Source organism: Bacillus rossius (genome assembly GCF_032445375.1).
Source record: "Bacillus rossius redtenbacheri isolate Brsri chromosome 9 unlocalized genomic scaffold, Brsri_v3 Brsri_v3_scf9_2, whole genome shotgun sequence".
Classification (NCBI taxonomy): Eukaryota; Metazoa; Arthropoda; class Insecta; order Phasmatodea; family Bacillidae; genus Bacillus; species Bacillus rossius.
The window spans coordinates 13,159,973-13,179,445 of NW_026962013.1; the positions used below are offsets into that span (position 1 = coordinate 13,159,973).

At 33.6% G+C, this 19,473-nt stretch overlaps 1 protein-coding gene across 6 annotated transcripts in view; it reads left to right on the forward strand.

The window, feature by feature from the left end:
* Window positions 1–19,473, forward strand: part of LOC134543362 (protein lap4) — a 237,352-nt gene that overhangs the window by 197,772 nt on the left and 20,107 nt on the right. For all 6 annotated transcript variants that reach the window (XM_063388350.1, XM_063388353.1, XM_063388354.1 and 3 more), the window contains 3 exons: window positions 14,882–15,232; window positions 16,539–16,641; window positions 19,409–19,465. In XM_063388350.1, coding sequence (XP_063244420.1) covers window positions 14,882–15,232; window positions 16,539–16,641; window positions 19,409–19,465 — 511 coding nt within the window. The remainder of the gene's footprint in view (window positions 1–14,881; window positions 15,233–16,538; window positions 16,642–19,408; window positions 19,466–19,473) is intronic.

A 19,473-nucleotide genomic window follows, 5' to 3' on the forward strand; every position in this document is an offset into this window, starting at 1 on the left:
TGAATGCAAGTTGTAAATCAGTACCAGGTGGTTTGCCTTTGTTCTAGTGCCGTATCTTCTTCAGGGGTGGCATCTTGTTGGGAGGGTGTATTGATTGTGTGTGGTTTGGTTGAGACACAGAGGGTTAGTCATGTTTGCTGTTTATAGTTAATTCCTGCCTCTAACCTTGGTATTTTGGTGAAAGAGAAGGCTTATTATGAAAAAGGGTAGGGCTAAAGCAAGTGTAAAACACATAGGTGTGGTTTCCTAAGGAAATATATTAAAGGTTTAATTGAAAGGAAAATGTAATGAGAATTTTCATAGAAGCAAGTTAAAAATTTATTTTGTAAAAATAAAAGTTAATGATTAGAGGGGAGAGTAGCTTGGCTTATCAGTAGTTACTCTACCCTGAAAATGGTGACACAATGTCAACCGAAATGTCAGTTCAAGAGCCCCTGCTGATGTGCTAGAATTAAGTGAAGTACAGTCAAATTTTGACAGCAAGATAGTGTGAGCATGTTTCATTTTATAAAATAAATTGTTTTTCTTTTTATATTTTATTTTAAAGTTTAGTTTTTTATATTTTTTAACATTGTTTTGCACAAATGTTAATGTTTATTTGTATATGTAAATTAAAAAATACCTTGTTCACCAGTTACTTTAACTTATAATTTTGCTTGTTAATTTTGTGTTATGAATTTTTTATTATTACACTTGTACAAAAGCTTGCGACTATATAGTCTGTACATTATCTTCACACTTCTGTAGTTGTTTCGTAACTCACGTGTATATTCAAATATTTTTTTGCTGCTGTAATCTTAAAAATGTGTTTTTTTTTTTGTGTTTAGTTATTATATAAATATATATAATGAGGATGTTAAGAGACTTTAGATATTGGACACATAATATAGTGCTATGTGAAATTGACAACTGACAGTTTTTTATTACCTTACATGAGTCTGCCAAACAACACAAATAAATGATAAAACAAATGAATGTTAAACCCACAAGACAAAAGACACATACCTAGGAATTAACTGTGATAGCAGTGGTCGAATATCTGTATGATTCGTGGTTGGGGGGGGGGGGGGGGGGGAGTTGATAGTGTTTATTGTTCCCATTTTAAAGTTACGATTATGCAAGTGCCATCTGGCGGGGAGGGGTTTTTGATTCCAGTCTCTTTCCCCCTCTCCCCCTCCATAAGATCTTATGCCCAGGAACCACAGCAGTCAAACGGCTATTATTCAACAAATGGCAAAGATAAAAACAAAACAACAAAAACCATCAACATTCACAATAATTATAAAATAGGACATTCACTCTTCTGCGATTGTCTTGTGCATCTAGTAAGGGAGGTAACTAGACTAGTTTCCACCCAGTGCCCTTTCTCTCACTCTTTCCTCTCCCTCTCTCTTTTTCTCTCTCTTTCTCTCTACCCCTCCTTTTTTTTTTTCACACTTTTCCAAACCTACCAACCCACTTACACCTCATATCATCACCACACAATAATTCCACTGTTGCAAATATTTTTGATTCAACTTGGATGGTAAAATAAATAGATTTGCAGTGATTTAATTTTTAATGCAAGATAAAATACCAAATTAATTTTTAAGATATTTAATTGATGAATAATCGTGGATTATGATGTTTGGTATATTCTTTCTCAATTATCATAAATGCTGTAAATGAAATGAAAAGAGTTTATTTAATGATATTTCAGTATATGTGTCTGCTGAATCAACAGACAGGATATTTGTGACAAATGGTGTTAATATCATAAATTAAATTTTTTATTGAAGTTGTTGTTTTGAGTATTACACTTATTTCTGCAAATGTTTTCACAATGTCCTCAAAAGATAGCTTTGAAATTAGCTTTTGCTCTATTGATATGATGCTCAGGTTTGTTGGTCATTGCTGGCCTGTTAAGTTTCCTATGTTGGGGTACATGTCCAAGTTTGTTCTTATATATTAACAGCATAAGATATTCTGGTGTAGCCATTTTCAAAATTAAGACCTAATCCAAGGTTATGATACTTTAAAAACTTTCCACTTCTATATTTAGCTCGTACCCGTCTTAAGCCTTTTTTATATGTAGTTGCTAAATCAAGTGCCTGGTTCTTCAATTCTTCGCCGTTCATTGTTTGAAACCGAGCTCCACTACGGAACCCAAATAAACTATGTATTATGGTTTTTATGTCTTGTAACCTTTATCTTTGTTCATTCAGAATCTGATGTATTATTTGTACAATCAACACTCAGAACTTTTTTCTTCGCCCTTTTCATCAAACATCCGCTTCTTTATCCTCCCCCGTACTTCTTTAAAATGGCCACCTAGTTACGTTCCTGCATCTAGTATCTCACCTGGAGAAAAAGACATTGTGAAGTCTTTCTGTCTTCTACTTCATTTTAATTGTCTCCATTGTTTTTTTTTTCTTTATTTTTCGTAGGTTCCCCAGCTCTTTTTTTTTTTTTCATTACTTTTCCTCTTTAATTGTTTGTTATTTATTTCATGAGGATTTGTTGTCATAATTAATATTTTTTTATGAATGTTTCTGGTTTATGTTGTTCGTTTATTTGTTTGGTCTCTGCTAGGATTTCTGTTGAATGCCTATGTCTGTATCATTTGGTCTTGTGGGTTAATTATTCAGTTGTTTTCTCTTTTTTTTTTTTACACATGTTTGGTATTGTGAAAAATTCATTAGAATTCATACACCTAGCAGCTCAAAATGAAACTTTCATCTTAGTTTGTTTGAAGAGCATTCTAATCTCTGGGATAGTTTTTTATGATAAATATGTGTATATATGGACCTACAGTCATAGTATAGTACATAATATAATGAAAAAACATGAAATTTTTGATTGAAGAATAAATTCTAATGTCAAAGGAGTCATTCTGCTACCTACTAAGAAGGGAATCTGATCATGCAAACAGAGCAGATGGCTTCTGTGCTACAAGTGTGTTACAAATTTTCCAAGAGACTGTTATCAGTGTGTGTTAGAGGCATAAATATTGAAGAGAAAACGTCCTGTAGCTTTAATGGTTTTCACAGCTACAGAGCTTTCGAAGCTATAAAAGTAAATTATATTCTGTGCTCTTTAATCTGTTTACTTATCATATTTGCACAATATTACAACTTGTACATATGTAGAGCTGCTTATTTTAAATATGACGGTACTGTGTATTAATTTTTTGATTTATTTTAATTCTGTGATCTGTTTTATTTTAATTTTTTCTGTTAAATCCACATTTATGTTCAGTAATCTAACAAAAGGCATGGCCTTGTTCTCAAACATGCATTTCTGCATTACTGTATAAGTATTTGATATTGAGATACAAGTTGCATTTCTAACGAGAAGAAAAAAATTATAAATTTGTATGTAACTGTGCTGACTAAAATAACTAACTCAGTCCATGCACGTGCCTGTAAAGCATCCGGAGCAAGCATCACAATAACAGTTGGTTTGATATTTAATTTTCTTTTTTTTTTTGAGTTGCGTGTCGTGCATGTATGTGTTGTGCAATAGGAGTAATGCAATAATACCTCGGCGTCGGTTGCAGCGAGTTGCCCTAGAAGTCCGGAAGTTAGTGAATGTGGGAATGCGCCAGTCTCCTGCATGCGTGCGAAACCATCCCGAAGCATGTGCGACTCCGTAGTTGGGGCTCTGGCTTGTTGTCGGATGTTGTGTTTCTGAAGGTGGACTGATTACTCGTTTCAGACCTCTGCTCCATCGCCACTCTAATGCTGGATCGCGAAACCCCACAAAAATAAAATTACCATTTGGCCTGACCGGACCAAAATGGCAAGTGTGCGAGCGATTCAAGAAAGCGTGATCCAAGAACGGCAAGAGTGTGCTTGACGCGAGACGCTAAACTTTTGCCGGCAAACTGTAGTGGGCGGTGCTGTGTGCAAGTTTCTTTTTGTGTGGCGATGAGTTAAGCACCATGAATGAACTGACCGTTCACCTGAACAACTGTGAAGCGTGTGAGCCATGTTCTAATCGTTCATGTTCCATTGTTAGTGTGTTGTTCTTATCTCTTTGTACAGTGGACTGTTAGCTGTGTGTTGTGTTCTCACCTACGTTTTAAGAGTACGTCATCCAGACTGCAATATGCTCATAATTATTAACTTTAAAATGTGGTTAGACCCTTAATTTAATTTATTTTTTAATGTGTATTTGCCTAGGAATTTTGCATGTAGTTAATTGAAAAAGTGATTGAAATCAATTACATTCAGTGATAGGGCTTTATTTTTAATTGGAAGCAAGTTGCATTTATTTTGTCTCGTAAATACTAAAAATTATGGTCTGTGCTATTAACTTGTTAAACTTCAGTATCACTAAGTAATTTTACACAATTTTTTAATTGTGGTAAAAATATTGTGGTATGTAATAATATAAAAAAATGTTACAGATGGTAGCATATTTTGGTAGTACCAAAAAGCCTTATCTAAGTGTGCTGTGTTTCAATAAGTGTTATTCTTATTTTGTTTCAAATAGTATTTTGTAAGTTCACTGTGAGCCAAAACTTTTCTACGTCCATATTTGTGACTAAGCTGTTTTTTCTGTGTGAGCTATCAGCATTGAATTCAGGTGTATTTTAATAATGTGGCTCAAGATATTTAACAATGCTGTAGTGAGATGTTACAAAAACAGGGTTTGTCTGTAAAGTAATGAGACTAGGTCTAGCAAAAAAAAAATATTATTGTACCGATCAGGTCATATTTTTTAAAATTCTTCAAAATAGTCTCCTTGTGCATTGGTACACCATTGCCAACTTAATTCCCACACTGCAAAGGATCCCTGGAAGTCAGCTGCCGTAACCTCTTTCAGAGACTCTGTGAGTGACAGACTCTGTTGGATTGCGGGAACATCTTCGAAACAGTGACCTTTCATGATTCTCTTGAGCTTTGGGGACAGGAAAAAGTCTGGCGAACTCACATCCGGTCTGTACGGTGACTGCAGCAAGGTTGCAACTCCTATCCGGGCCAGGTAGGCGCTCACAACGAAGGCGGTGTGGGCCGGAGCCTTGTCGTGGCCATCTCTGGTCGTTTTCATTTTATGCCTCTGTGCAGGTTCACAAGGACTTCTTTGTAGAAAACGGCATTGACGGTTTGTATTTTTTTGTGGACCATCCCACACTTGTCAAAAAAGACAATGAACATTGTCTTTACCTTGAACTTCGATATTCTCGCTTTCTTGGGGCGCCGGGATTTCGAGGTGTGCCACTCTGAACTTTGGCGCTTGGTTTCGGGGTCGTACTGGAGCACCTATAATTCATCGCCTGTTATTACTTTGTCTAGAAACTGCTCCAAGATCTCATGGGAAACGTCAACTCGTCGTTTTTGTTCATGACAACACTTTTGGCACCAATTTCGCACAAACCTTCCGCATGTTCAAATTTTCAAAAAATAATTTTGAGAACTGTTGTTTTGCACATGTTCAGGTCTTCAACGATTAATCTTACACTCAAACTACGATCGGAGTCCAGGAGATTTTTTACCTTGGCCACATTTTCATCCAAACCACTCGTTGAAGGGCATCCAGATCGCTCCATGTCTTCAACTGTCTCCCGTCCACTGAACCACCAGAAAACCTGAGCCCTTGACAGGGCGTCATCTTTGTAAGCCTCCTTAACTAAGGCAAGCGTCTCGGAAGCAGTTTTGCCCAGGCGAAAGGAGAATTTAATCACGTAGCACTGCTCCAGCAAACGCTCCATTTTGGACGTTTTCGGCCGTGACAAAAACTCAAGTACAGCTTGTGCGCCACGCGTGATCCTCACTGCGTCAGAGCTCTGACGCAACTGCTGCCAGGTCCGTGGCTTATTTTAGACCCCCCACCACATATCCCCCGGCTGGGCATCACCCTCCGGGCGACAGCAGCTCCGTGGACCGGCCAGTCTCGTTACTTTATGGACAAACCCTGTATTGCAGTGATGCACATGAGCAAATATCTAAGTACACATGCACATGCCCTTTTTTAAAATAATGTAGAGCACCAATGTGTGGAGGGCTGACCCACTATCATGTTATTTTCATTTTGTTAGGTTTTTCTTTAAATTATCATTTCACTTTGAGCATTTGTTTATTTTTATTTGTTTTTGTTGTATGAGAAAATACATAGACATAGATGGATCTTAAAAATAATAAGTTGAATATGTGATAATTGTAAACATTAATCCTTAGTATTGACCATATTAATTTTCTGTTTATTCCTAGTTAGTAAGTAAGTGTTTTTTTTTTTAATATAGAGTTGAGCTGTAAAGAATTTTAATTTCATAATCAAATAATATTTAGGCTGGAGTATGGCTAGCTAAATAATTTTGACTTCAATTTGTTTATATTTTTAAAAATTATTTTGAAATATTTATATAAACATAAGAATATCTTTATTCTTTGACTGCTATAATGGGTTAGGTAGAGGAATTTGTCGTCAGTCGTTGAAATGAAGTATTACTGTACAGTTAATTATTGTATATTCCATGTCATCCTATGGAAGACTTTCGATGACCAGCCAGGAACCCCCTCCCTCACATCTCTGGGGTCGAGAGATTTGCCGCTTGCCACCTATTCTCCCTACTCTACAGCTTCTGTATTGGTTTTCAGGTCCCAACTGCAGCTCTAGCTGATTTCGGCCCTAAATCTCATTCTTCAGTTACACATTGGCCGTGTTTGCGGTGATTCGTTAGCTGTTGTGTCGTGTTGTCTCTCTTTCTTCCCCCTGGTTTCAGTTGTCTTGTCATTCATTAATGAAATTTGTTTTTTTTTTTTTTTTTAATGCTGGGCAGTGGGTGGTATCAGAAAATTTTAACTAATTATCAAGTTACTTTGTGGCACAGACTTCTCTGTCACATTCGTAATTTAATTGATTTTTTAATGAATGTAGTTTTAGGTAATACAAAATCTCTAGTCCACAAATTTTATTTATCTGGTTATGTACCATCCTCTGAAAAATATTGTTTTGAAAATTTTTAGGCCAGATTGTGTGAAATGCAGTTTTCAATTATATTACACAGAAAATATTGGTCATAGTACCACCTTGTGTAGCGTACTGTAGTTTTTATTTTTCATACTGTACCAATGCATTTTAAAATGCTTTAATATTGTATGTGCCAAATTAAATCTCAAGTATTAATGATTAATTCCAGTTTTTGTTGGCATAATGTTGTTTTAATGAAATATTTTTACATATATATGTACAATTATTTAACCCAGTTACTTGTAGCATATTTATTCAATAAGTATGCTAATAGTTTTTAAACTTTGGGTTCCCAAAGGCAGTGTTAATTCATTACAATATACTGTATCAAGATTAATTTTTGCTTTTAGGCTTGGCTGTAAATGGTTGCTTTTTTTTTCTTACAGTTTGGTTAGTTATATTTACACTTGTTTTATTTGCTCCATTTAAAAAAAGATTTTTCCAGGAAAAGGATTTTAATTGATGTTGTTTTGATTTACATGTACATAAGTCTTTCATTGATCATTTTTAGTGTTCCTTAGTGATGTTGTTTAGTATGGTTAGTAAAAATTTGATTATTATAAGTTTTCACACCTATATGAAAAACTTTTGAATTGCTTTCTTTTAATACAAAAATTAAAATGGCTTCCAAACTTCTAAGTTATTGTGAGGCAGACACAGTTTCTGTGATGTCAACGGCTGTTTAGACTACTATTATTCAAACCCCCATCTCAAATATACCTTTGGGAAATATTCTGACATGTCCAGCTTAAAGCAAAACAACGTCATAAAGCCTTTATTTCCATAATTGAGTGAAGTACAAGCCAAACATTACCTTGTAAGTAATAAGCCTGTTGAGTTAGCAGCATATCGTAAAAAATTACTATAATCTCTATGTATTATTAGAAGTAAATGTTTCAGTTTGTAAGATGATATAAATTTATTTTTGAGCTACAGTACATTATTTGCATGATACAGGTTTCTGTATATTAAAGTTGTTTACCATGCCAATATGGCAATCCACATAACGGGGCTCCAGTGTAACTCTTTGCAATGGCTTTAGCAATAAACAGAAGCATTTGAGGACCAAACTAAGCCCAGAAATTAAACTTTAGTGCATTTTTGTCTAGTGTACAAAATGTATAAAAGACAGCCATATTTCAGAGTTGTCACATTTTTCGAGTTCATATCAGTATTTTTTTTACCTCCACATTTCAGCCTTGAAAATTTTCTTTGAAGTTACATATTCATAGCAATTGTCGAGTTCTGTTTAACAATCTAGGAACAGAATAAAAGATTTTTCCAAAGTAAAGTAGGATTGTATTTGATATAACAATATTTTAACAGTTTACCACCTACAATAAACAGATACTTTAATATAACATTTTTATACTTTGGTAGGAATTTGTTTAGTCCAGTACAATTCGTATGGGTTTAGATTTTTTTAAATTACAGTACAAACAAACACTAAACTGTTTGCATAAAATCGTTTTTGAGTTATTGGTAGTGTTGCACCATTTAGAGAGGTTTTACATTTTCATTTTTATTTATTTAATTCTAAACTTTGTTACTGCATAATGATTTGGAGTGACAAATCTTTTACTTTACGTATCATTGCTATCATGTGTTTCTTTTATTTTTGCTGCCACTAGTAATATGGATCATCAATTTTGCATATTAATGAGACTCATAATTTGTTTGCAAGTCTAACAAAATAAATAAAATATATTAATAATCAAAAATAGTTCTAAAATCATAAAAAGAAACTGAAACAATAAATGCTAGTCATGTATATGTACAATTTGTACAGAAATGTTGACATTTTTTAGTGTAAATATGAAAGTTGAAGTTTTGATGAAGTTTTTGAAGCCGTACCAATTTGTAAGATGCAGAAAGTAGCCTAGTAATTATTTAATAATATCTCGGTTGTTCATCATGTTGTGATTGGTCCAAATATCTCCAAGCTTTTTCTTGTCTGTGCATCATTCCATAGCAAAATATTGTGCATATGTGTATGTTACTAACTACAGTGTAATGATAGGTATTGCTGAGAATGTCATTCCAGGATGTGAATGCAATTTATTGTAGATAGGAATGTAGTGTCATTACTAGTTATTAAGTATTTTATTTTAACTTAACCTATGTATTTGTTTGTCCATTTTTATGGATGGCAGAGGTATAACTAATTTCCATATTTTCATCAATGATTTTTCCTGAACCAGAACATACATTTGTTTTATAAATAATTTTAACTGAAATGAATAATATTCTATTATCTTTTCTGTTACATTCCTACAAAGCAATTTACTAGTGTAGCTGTGTGGACATTGAAACAAGCAGAAAGTTGTTAACTCATATGCTTCAGTTAAAATATCACATGCATTATGTTGTTTACATTTCCTTTTTGTTTTTTTGTTTTATTTATACCCAAATATGTGTTCTGGGTTTGATCTTTTCATAATTTTTTTTTTTTTAACAAAGCGTGACTTTTGTAAATTTTTTTATAATTCTGCGTATGTCAAGCCATTGTACTTACGTAGATATCTTAACAACTGGCTGTTTGCTCACACAGTCAACACAAATATTTTAGTTAATGTGTTTGAGAAACTAATCAAAAGTAATAAGGTTTGTTCTTTTATTTTACCAATACATTAACAAGGAAGATTGAGGATCATTAGAAATATAGTGTTTTATTTGCATATACACAGTCATTATTTGAATGCTTAGTATATATATTGCTCTACAAACATCTACTTAATTGGAATCTTTCTAATGAGTGGAGAACTAAAAGCAAGAGACAAAGTATATACACATTGTGGTCTAAGCATTTTTTATAGACTAAAGGTTTGGAATAAGCAGGACTGTCATGCACTATAATTTGAGGTGCATTTACACATACATGTATACAGAGCCATCGAATTGGGAGGGAGAAAAATCCAAATTCCGGGGGGCCTGCCACCAAGGGTCCCTCGTAAAGTTTTGAGATTTTTTTTTAATGCTGGGCTTCACCCTAATAGGAAGAAAATTAGGAGTCTATTGTTTTTAGAATTCACAATAAATCTTTCAAGTAATGTGATATGCACAAATCATGTTTACAGTTATAGCCACAGTAATGTTTACAGTCTTTAGGATTTTTTTTTTACTGCAGGGTTTGAAAACTTTACATTAAAAATAGGGATAGAGCCTAATGAATTTATTACCAGCCCTTCTGTTTTTCTGTAGCCCTGCATGCGTGCGTGCGTGCATACATTCATGAATTTAGCGATATTCCATTCTTTGAACACAGAATTTTGTGTTACGTGTTAGCATTTTCTTTAATGGCACATTTGGAAAGCTTAGTTTATACTTGCTGCTGATGCTAAACCTTGTGTGTCAACATTTATAGGTTTTCAGAATTTTGGAAAAAAAAAAAAAACTTGCTTCACATGTCCCGTGCAGTATTTATTTGAAAATCCGTGGACACATGTCTTACCTGTTGCGGGTGAATTTTTTTATCGTTAGGATCTTCACTCATTTTAGGAATCTGCATCTTCTTCACTTCTGTGAAGTTAAATCTCAAATTTTCTGTGTGAATTTTTCATGAATTCTACTTAGGTTTTTTTTTTTACCTGGTGTGTTTCCATTACATTTTGTAAGTTTTTGTGATTTGTTCAGTTGCAAAAATTATTTTATAGACTACTAATGCTGTACTTAGTAAACTTAGGCCTTAACTGGCACAATTAGCTGCTTCAAAATTTTGTAGTCAAAATTAATGTAATGCTACTGGGAACCAAATGCATTTCCACCATGCTACCTGAGTGCATTTTGATTCAGCTTCATCCAAACAAAAAAACGGATGTAAATATTATTTTTTTGAATACATTGTATTGATTACCGTAAATTAGAAAAAAAATTTATAAATTAATGTTTTCCCAAAATTTGTGTAGGTTAAACAATTACATATTTTAAGTCATCGGCATACTTGTTTGCTTTTGTGGTGTTGTGTGTAACTTCATATAAAAAAGTGATTTTTGAAAATATGTAATATTATTGTATATTACCTTCTCTAGAAATGGGAGGGAAAAATTACTGCTATTTAGCTTTATTAATTAAATTCTTAGTGTAGAGGTACCTAGGTATGAATGTTTAAGTGAGTGAAACAACGTATGAAAAGAGGGTTTCTCGTGACTTGCATTTTCATAAATTTTAGGGGGGGGGGGGGACCTTTCTTTCTGTTTATTATAATGCTTAGTATTTAACTAATTAAAAAGTAGTCTTGTTTTATTTATTTTTTTGCTGTTTACATGAAGTCTGGCAATACCATTAACTATCTTTTATGTAAGTAATTCTTATTATTGTTGTTTTCTTATATGCTTTTGGTGGTACATATGGCATTGCTGCAGTTAGGTCGATGGTTGTACCATTGTAAATAAAACATTTATAGATTAAAAAAAGAAAAAAGTATACAAGGTATCATCACTTAGACTGAAATTCCATTTATTTTACTAATCAGCCCATAATTACCTTCTGAATAAGATTGAGTCCTCAAGTAATTAATTCTCTAAATGTGTGTGGATTCGTGAAATAAATTTGACCATTACATGTTACTTTTGCTGTGTGCTAGTCAAAAGACATAATTTCCATTTATGCTGTTTGCAGCAAGAACTGCCACAAAGCCCTCAAGGCAAAGAAGTTTGAGATGTCAGTATTAATACTATGCCTTGCATGATGAGTAGTTCAGTTACGTCATCAAGTCTTTCACAGTTGTGGTCACTTTTTCCGCTTTCTCTTGCAGTATACCTCCGATACTCGTACTTATTTTCAGACAGTTGTAGTAGCTGGCTAAATACAACTTGTACTAAGCTGCTACATATAATAATAATTGTGTTTTTGTAGCTGTGCATACTTAACAAATGCACTGGAAAATGTTATGTGAAGTAAGTGAAAATACTCTTGAAAACAATTTTTTTATTGCTTTTGTGCAGTAATATGCTTGCTGCAGTAATGCTAATGTTAAAGGATTGTTTAGGCAAAGTAGTTTCGAGCTGTAATTGTGCTCTATTATTGTTTATAAATGTAAATAATTCCTTACTTGCAAAATTTGGCACATATCTGTCCCTCAAAAAGTGTCTATGAATACCATCTCTAAAACAATTGCAAATTTGCAGTTAGATTCTTCAAATCTGAATTGGTGTTGACTGTGTTTGCCAGTAGCATGTTGTCATTTGTTGCATTTTATGTCTATGATCAGAAAAAAAAAATTATTGATGTTCATTTTCTTTTTGTTAATCTTTTCATCAAATATGTGTGTTTTTAATGTGCATTCAGACATGTTCCTTAATATTATGTGAAGTACTTGGGTCAGAGGTCTAGTGTCTGTGTTTATCTTGTTTTTGTTCGTTTCTGTGGGGGTGTGCATTTTTATTCTAAGTATCTCTTAGAGGGGAGGTTCTGTTGATCTGTCACCACTTATTCATACCTTGTTTCTCATTTGGGCAGTGAAGTTTGTAAGCAGTGGAGCGTTGTTTGCATGTTGTTAAATCATCCGAAGCCAGGGACCAACAAAAAGGGTGACAGGAGCCTAGGCAAGGTTTGAAAGACATCTGCATCAAACCATTATAGTGGGTGGATGTTAGTTTGTAGATCTTGTGTGACTAACTCTTAGCAGGGAGTAACAGGTTCTCTATTCTCATGATGTTAGATACATAACCTACGAACTTGTTGTTTACCGTGTAGTGTGTGCTCTGTTATTTTGTTGAAATATCTGAGGTTGAACATATCAAAAAATAAAATTAAAATGTTGCTGAAAATTTTATTTATCAACAGCATAAAATTTTTGAAGTAAAAACTTATTTAACAGCATTGAGGATTTTTTATAGGGGTAAAACTTATGGGTTCGCGTCACCGACATGCTGTAGTTGCTGCAAGTGAAGTTAAATTGACAGCGTAGAGCCATTTTCTTTTGTTTATTTATTTACGTAGTGAATGTTGATTATTTGTGGATTTCAGTTCATTGTTTTTTCAAGAATAAAACTTCATTTATTCTAATTTTAAAGTTATAAGTTTTTCATTTTATAATTTTTTTTCCTCAAGCTATATTTAATATTTCATCACATTGTCTATAAACACACTTTTGAAAATGTTTTCATGTTTTTTTCTTTGTTTTAATGATAATATTAATAAAACTTCTATCCAGGGATAAGTTGTACGAATATTACTAGTTATGGGTAATGCAAACAAATTAAGTTTTTATGTTCACCGTTCATTATTCTCCAATTCTTAGAACTAAAAGATTTTGTGTACAAATAGATACTCTTATCTAAATTGTGGGTGTATTAATAGGTTAAATTATAAACAGGCTAAAACTCTCAGTAAAGTAGTTTATGAACATTACTAGTAGTTATCATAAAAAATAATGTTTTGAATGAGAGATTTCATTTTGAGTTTTAATGCAACTGGTGGTTTAACATGATTGATGTTTAAGAATGTTAGGTGCCATCTGCATTTATTGTAAAATGCGGGTAGTTGGTGTCTTTTAGCTCTAAGTCTTGTTAATGACATGGTTTGAGATTATGGTTTTACTATACCTTGAGGTGTATTCAAAAGTCTGTCTACATCATTTTATACAGTCATTACTGATAATTTTGCATTTTTTTTATGGTTCCCCTCTTTTTTGTATTTTTCATAAATATGTATTTCTTTTGTATTAAATTATTCTAACCATCATTTTGCATCTTTATAGTGATTAATTTTATTAAAATCTTAATGAGCTAGCTTATTATTTTGTCTTAAGATGAGACACTTCTAGTCAGTAACATTTTAGTGAGTTTTAAAGTGGACGTTATTTAGCAGTTAGGTCATATTATTTTTTTTTTACTTATTTGCTAGTTTTTATTTGAAATGTCATAAAAATTATTTCACTCATCAGTTTATTGAGATACTTATTTGTGTTTTGTTTTTTTTCATTAGTTCTGCATATTGCTATAGTTTCTGTAATAAATTAATTAAAAAATATGCAGTTTAATTGATAAAGCTCAATAAAGAGAATTTTTTATGCTAGCTGTAAACATTGCCATTCTAAAATTGTGTGTGAACCTGAGATGAATTATTGTGTTATGTGTTTCTGTCATTATTTCTGTAGATTGTTTAACTTGTTAGGAAAGATGACATATTGTTTTGATAAATGTTCTGCTTCGTTCATTATAAATACATAGTGATTGTTGTAGGCATGAATACAAAACAAAGTCTGATGTCTTTATTGTTGTTTGTACATACAGTCATTCTACAAAACATATAAATATATTTATTATTCTTATTATTAAATCTACTATTTTTCTAAGTTTTTCCTTCCATTGGTTTTCTTCCTTGACAATTGGCACATGCTTCATTTGCTATGTCATGTTTTTGACTTGCATAGCTTTATGTTTATGTTTGATTAATAAAAGCGTATTTTATACAAGTCAAATATTTTAATTTAATAGCTTTATTTCATCAAAATTTGATTTAATATCATTAGTTGTAATGGGTACATGTAAAGGGTTGCATACTATTGTATTTAAACTAAAGAAATTAGAATCAGTGTTTGCAACTAAACTTTTATTGTTATTTTGAGAATAAAAGATATTTTCTCTATCATTTTATCGTGTTATATATATATATAAAATTTCTTTTTAGTTACATAACCTTTGCAAGCAGAGCTGAAAATCTATTACTGACATTTTCAATAGCCTTTTACATTTATTGGCGTGGTGTTGGGCATGCTGGGAATAACATGACTAGTACTTATCACGTAGTCTGCAAATAATTTTCAACTAATGCCTTAGTTGCCAGAAGTGACGGTTCGGTTAGTTTCCCTCAGTTTTGATTTCCCGCTTGTGCTCTGTATTTTATTTTTTCTCCTGTTAGTTTAAATTTAAATTGCCTGCCAGCTAATCATTTTTTGTTTCTGTCCTTGTTCGGGTTTTCGCAGCCCCATCTCGCCGGCACCTCCACGCTCCCCGCACCACACGCCGCTCCCGTCCAGTCGGCCGCCGCCCACTTCTCCACCCTCCCCGCCCCCGCCAAGCCCACGGTCGTCCCGCCCAGGCCCCCGGCGGGCCGCCCGGAGGGCCCCCGCGTCGTCTCCAAGCCCTCCACCCCGCCGCCGCCCGTCCCGTACAAGCACCCAGTCCCGCGGCAGCCCCAACGCCTATCTCCCGTGCAAGTGCACTCGGACGGCAGTAGCTCCTCCGAAGAGGAGGGGGACGACGACTTTGTGGACCCTATTGCCCGCAGCAGGTTGCCCGACGGCCGCCTGTCCGGCAGGAAGCAGCCCGTGGAGGTGGGTCCCCGCTCTTGGCTCTCTCGTGTTTCATAGGCACAGAGAAGATACTCTCAGTTAGTGTGTGTGTGTGTGTTTCACGGCATTTCTTACCTCCGATCTTGATCTGCTGCTCAAAATTGTTACATCAATAATGCTGATTAGTAGCAATGTGTCAGCTGTGAACACCTTATTTGAATTCATGGAAGGGTATTAAGTTTCGTTTCTCATTTAAAACCAATTTTTTATGTTTGAGGAAGGTTAACACTTTGTGTGCATCTTATAGCCGAATGATTGTTCAGAGCCAAGATAGTGAATTTTCTAAGCTACTTGATTCAGTATTTTTTCTTCTAATTTTTTTTTTTATCCTTTTTGTTTAATAATGTATACTTCTTTTGAGTAGAACTATTTTCTCATAATAATTATTGTATGAATTTATAAAGCAGTTGCAGATCTTCGTGTTTGTTTGTTTATATATATAAATTTTTAATAGTCAAATTTAGTTGAATTCGAATGGAATAAGCCACAGTTGCAGCATTAGAAGCTAATGGCAATTACCTATTGACTCATTTGCATGGAGTTAACGCATTAAATTAACAGTTTTTAACATTTTCTAAACTGTTTTTTTTTTTCCTGTTGTATTGATTTTTTATTTTGGTGTGCCAGTAGTTATTAAAAGATATTGGTATCCATTGTAGATGAGTACCTAAAATTAACCTTATAGTTATTGGTATTCCATTAATATTTAGTTCCATAATAATGTTTGTATGCAAACATATTTTTTTCTTTACAAATTATAATTGTATAAAAAAAGTCATTGTTTCTCAAGATAACGTCATTGTTTCTAAGATAACACACATGCAAACTAATCGTGTATTTATTCCAAATAATTTTCTGAAATGGAATAAAGGTTTAAAAATATTTATACTCTAATTTTTTTTAACAAGTGTTTTTCATAAATACAGCAGACTTTGTCCGTCTCGTGCAAAAATTATTATTAATTTGTATTTTTATTTTTTATTTTCTGTTTTGGGACATATTTTCTGTGTACGTGTATACTAATTGGTAACTCAGAATTTTAACACTGAAAAACATCCTTAAATAAAGTGGTTGGGTGTGTTTTGCTGTGGTGTCAGCTGTATGAGTCCTACTTGAGCACGCTCTAGAAGCTAGACAGCATGGAGCTGTGATTGTTTCACTTTCTTAATTTTTTTTGTTAAGAAGTAACAGATAAAACTCAATACGTACTTATTTATAAATATTTAAAGTTATTGATAAGAAGGGGAAAGTCGTGAACAAGTTGATCTGATGTGTTCTCACTTTTCAGGCAGTAAATAACATTCCAGCCATGAAGAAAATTTCAGTGAGTGACAAGATGAAGTTTTTCGAGAAAGCTATGGAAGAGCAGCATCAGCCATCTCCCAAACCAGGTACATCCCTTAGTTTTGGAGATCCTTACTCAAACTAGCATTTAACATTTCGTTCAGCAAGTTTGGTAAAATTAGGATTCCTTATATTTTACGTAGACAGGCCAAACCAAGTGGAGCGAGTAGCAAAATCTCTACTCGACTCAAAAGTCTGTTTATTGAACTTGACAGAATGAGACATTCTCTCTTTTTCTTATAACTCTATACACACTTGACATGGGCAATGAGCATAAAATCATGTGCCATTATTTTGCATATACTTCAGCATTATTACATATTTATTTATTTTTTTTTCTCTTAAAGATTGTTAACTTTACATAATTACTCTGCACGAAAAACATTTATTCCAATATTTTCATTTCAGAACATTGGAAAAGACTCCATTTTGTAATGGCCTGCTATAAATCATAGATTTGCAACACAGCATACAAACTACTAAAATATATATATATATTTTTTTAATTTACATTTTTTTTCTACTTCAGTGGCAATCGATAGAATCGCTGTTCGACATGAACACAAAAGTGTTCAACAATGTGTCTTCATATCTTTGACCGTCTAGAAAAAATAGCACACTTAATCTTTTTTTTCTTTAATATTTTTTTTGGGGGAGGGTTACGTTTCAGAAAGTTATGGAAAGATGTTAAGTTGACGCCACCGTATGATAGGGGTGCAGAGACTCCCCTCAGGGCGTGACGTGACCCATGTGGGGAGAGAGATTCGGACCCTCCTTGAAACGCATTGTCTACCAGGGCTGGCCGCTCTCAGTGTCGGGTGTGCTTACAAGATGATATGTTACTGTGTGCTCTTCAAACGTCCCGCACACCTGATATCTGCAGATGGTCGGCACATTGTCAGAAAGTAACACCGAATTCCATAACTTGTATTTATTCACATTCACGATTGCAGTTCTCACTCCTACACGTCTAGATTGAACTATTAAAAAGCCCTATGGCACGAATGGCATGGGTTTAGGGGTTGAACGAGCCACCCTCGTAACTGTACTGAAATGCACGAGGTAATGCTTCATGGACTCGTTAAGAATTAAAAAAAATTATTATTAAAGCAGTTTGCTGCCCGAGCCAGACCCCGAGGACATTGACGTAGCATTTTAGAAGTACTTGATAAGTTTGCCCGCTTTGGCCAACTTCGGGTTCATTTGGGATTGTTCGGCTCTTGTCTTTATTAAATGCTTGGTATTACTTAAATTATGTTGTAAGGATGTTTCAAGTCAGTCTGCTGAAAAACAAACACCCTTGGGTATCAAAAATAATGAATATACTACTTTACTTTTTTTATTAAAAGCGGTACATAGCACTGAATGGCCGGTTGTCCTATGGAGTTGTGCTGCACTGTTTGAACACTCACTCACACAGTGCTCTCATACTATGGTGGTACAAATGCCAGAAAAAGATTGGTGAGGGTGGGAAAGGGAGTGGAGTCTTTACCAGGCTCAGGGACGAAGTCTTGTTCGAGATCAAATGAACATGATTATTTATTTTGCACTGTAAGTAATATATTGTTTTTATGTGACTTTTGAAAATGCCTTGGTATTGCCATTTTTGAAGTTGGGACATTCGTTTCCAACCAGAAAATGGCAAAAGAAAAGAAAACTTCTAGCAAGTGAATTGTCTGTTTTACTTTTTTTGTTTCGGTAAGGTTATATTTTATGCTCATGATTTTTGACACGTCAATTTAATGGCATTAAAAGAAGTACTTGATGTCGAAGATAGCGGTGTTCTAGGGGATAATATATATAGATATAATGTTTTTTTATTATGTACTTATGTTGCTAGATTATGCTGCAAAGTACCTTTTTTAAATCTAACTGGTTTTTTAAAAAGTCGGAATGTTATTCTGAAGGAAAGCCTTTTGTTCATAATTCAAAATTCCTTTTTTTGTTACTTCCAGACATGTTTTCAGGTCCTCCACTAAGAGGGCTTTGTAGTACAAGTAGTTTACCTGTAGTTCTAATGAATGGTTAGGTTAAGTACATAAAAACTAGAATTAAATTGTGAGGTCAGTTGTTTGAAGTTGGGATATCTACTTAGAAAATACTGTTCACATTATTTTAATTTATTTTTATGTAGCTTACCTAACCTAATGTATCCACTTGTTAAAATGATGAACTACTGGTAAACTACTCAATGTATCACAACACTCTCTTGCCAGGAAGTTCAAAAACAGAATTTTTGAAATTGTTTTGGCAGAAGAGATGTTCTCTGGGAATTACTATCCATAAAATTGTAGGGTTAAAATCATTTTAAAAAAATTTTAAGTTACTGTCTCTTTATTTAATTCATTAAAAAATGCAATTTTACTTGACTCCGAAGGCCTTCACATCTTTCATAAGTATTCCAGAATCTGTTGGGAATAAAATACCCAATTTTAAAAGGATTCATTTATAGTTGTATTTTACTTATATTCACTTCACATAAACGACTGACTCGTTGAAAACCTATTTAAAGTTTAATATAATGCTTATGGTACATTAATATAAACACCATGTGGCTCGATTTTTAAGGACTATACTCAACCAAGAAATTTCTAGACTCGTCCATTTCTGATTTTAAGATCATGCCCATTATCAGAGATGAGATATAACAAGAAAAAATTGTAAAAATTCAACAACTTTTTTGCATTAAAAATACAAAAATAAGAACAATCATTAATTTATTATGTTTTATGTATTATAATGCATGCAACTTTGTCTTGTGGTCAAATTTTTGTACCATACTTACATTTTTTCATCATCTGTGTTTGTTTCTAGAGAGAGTATTCAGTTTCCTCAGTCAAGATGAGCTGGAGCGAATGAGGCAAGAAGAAGGTACAGAT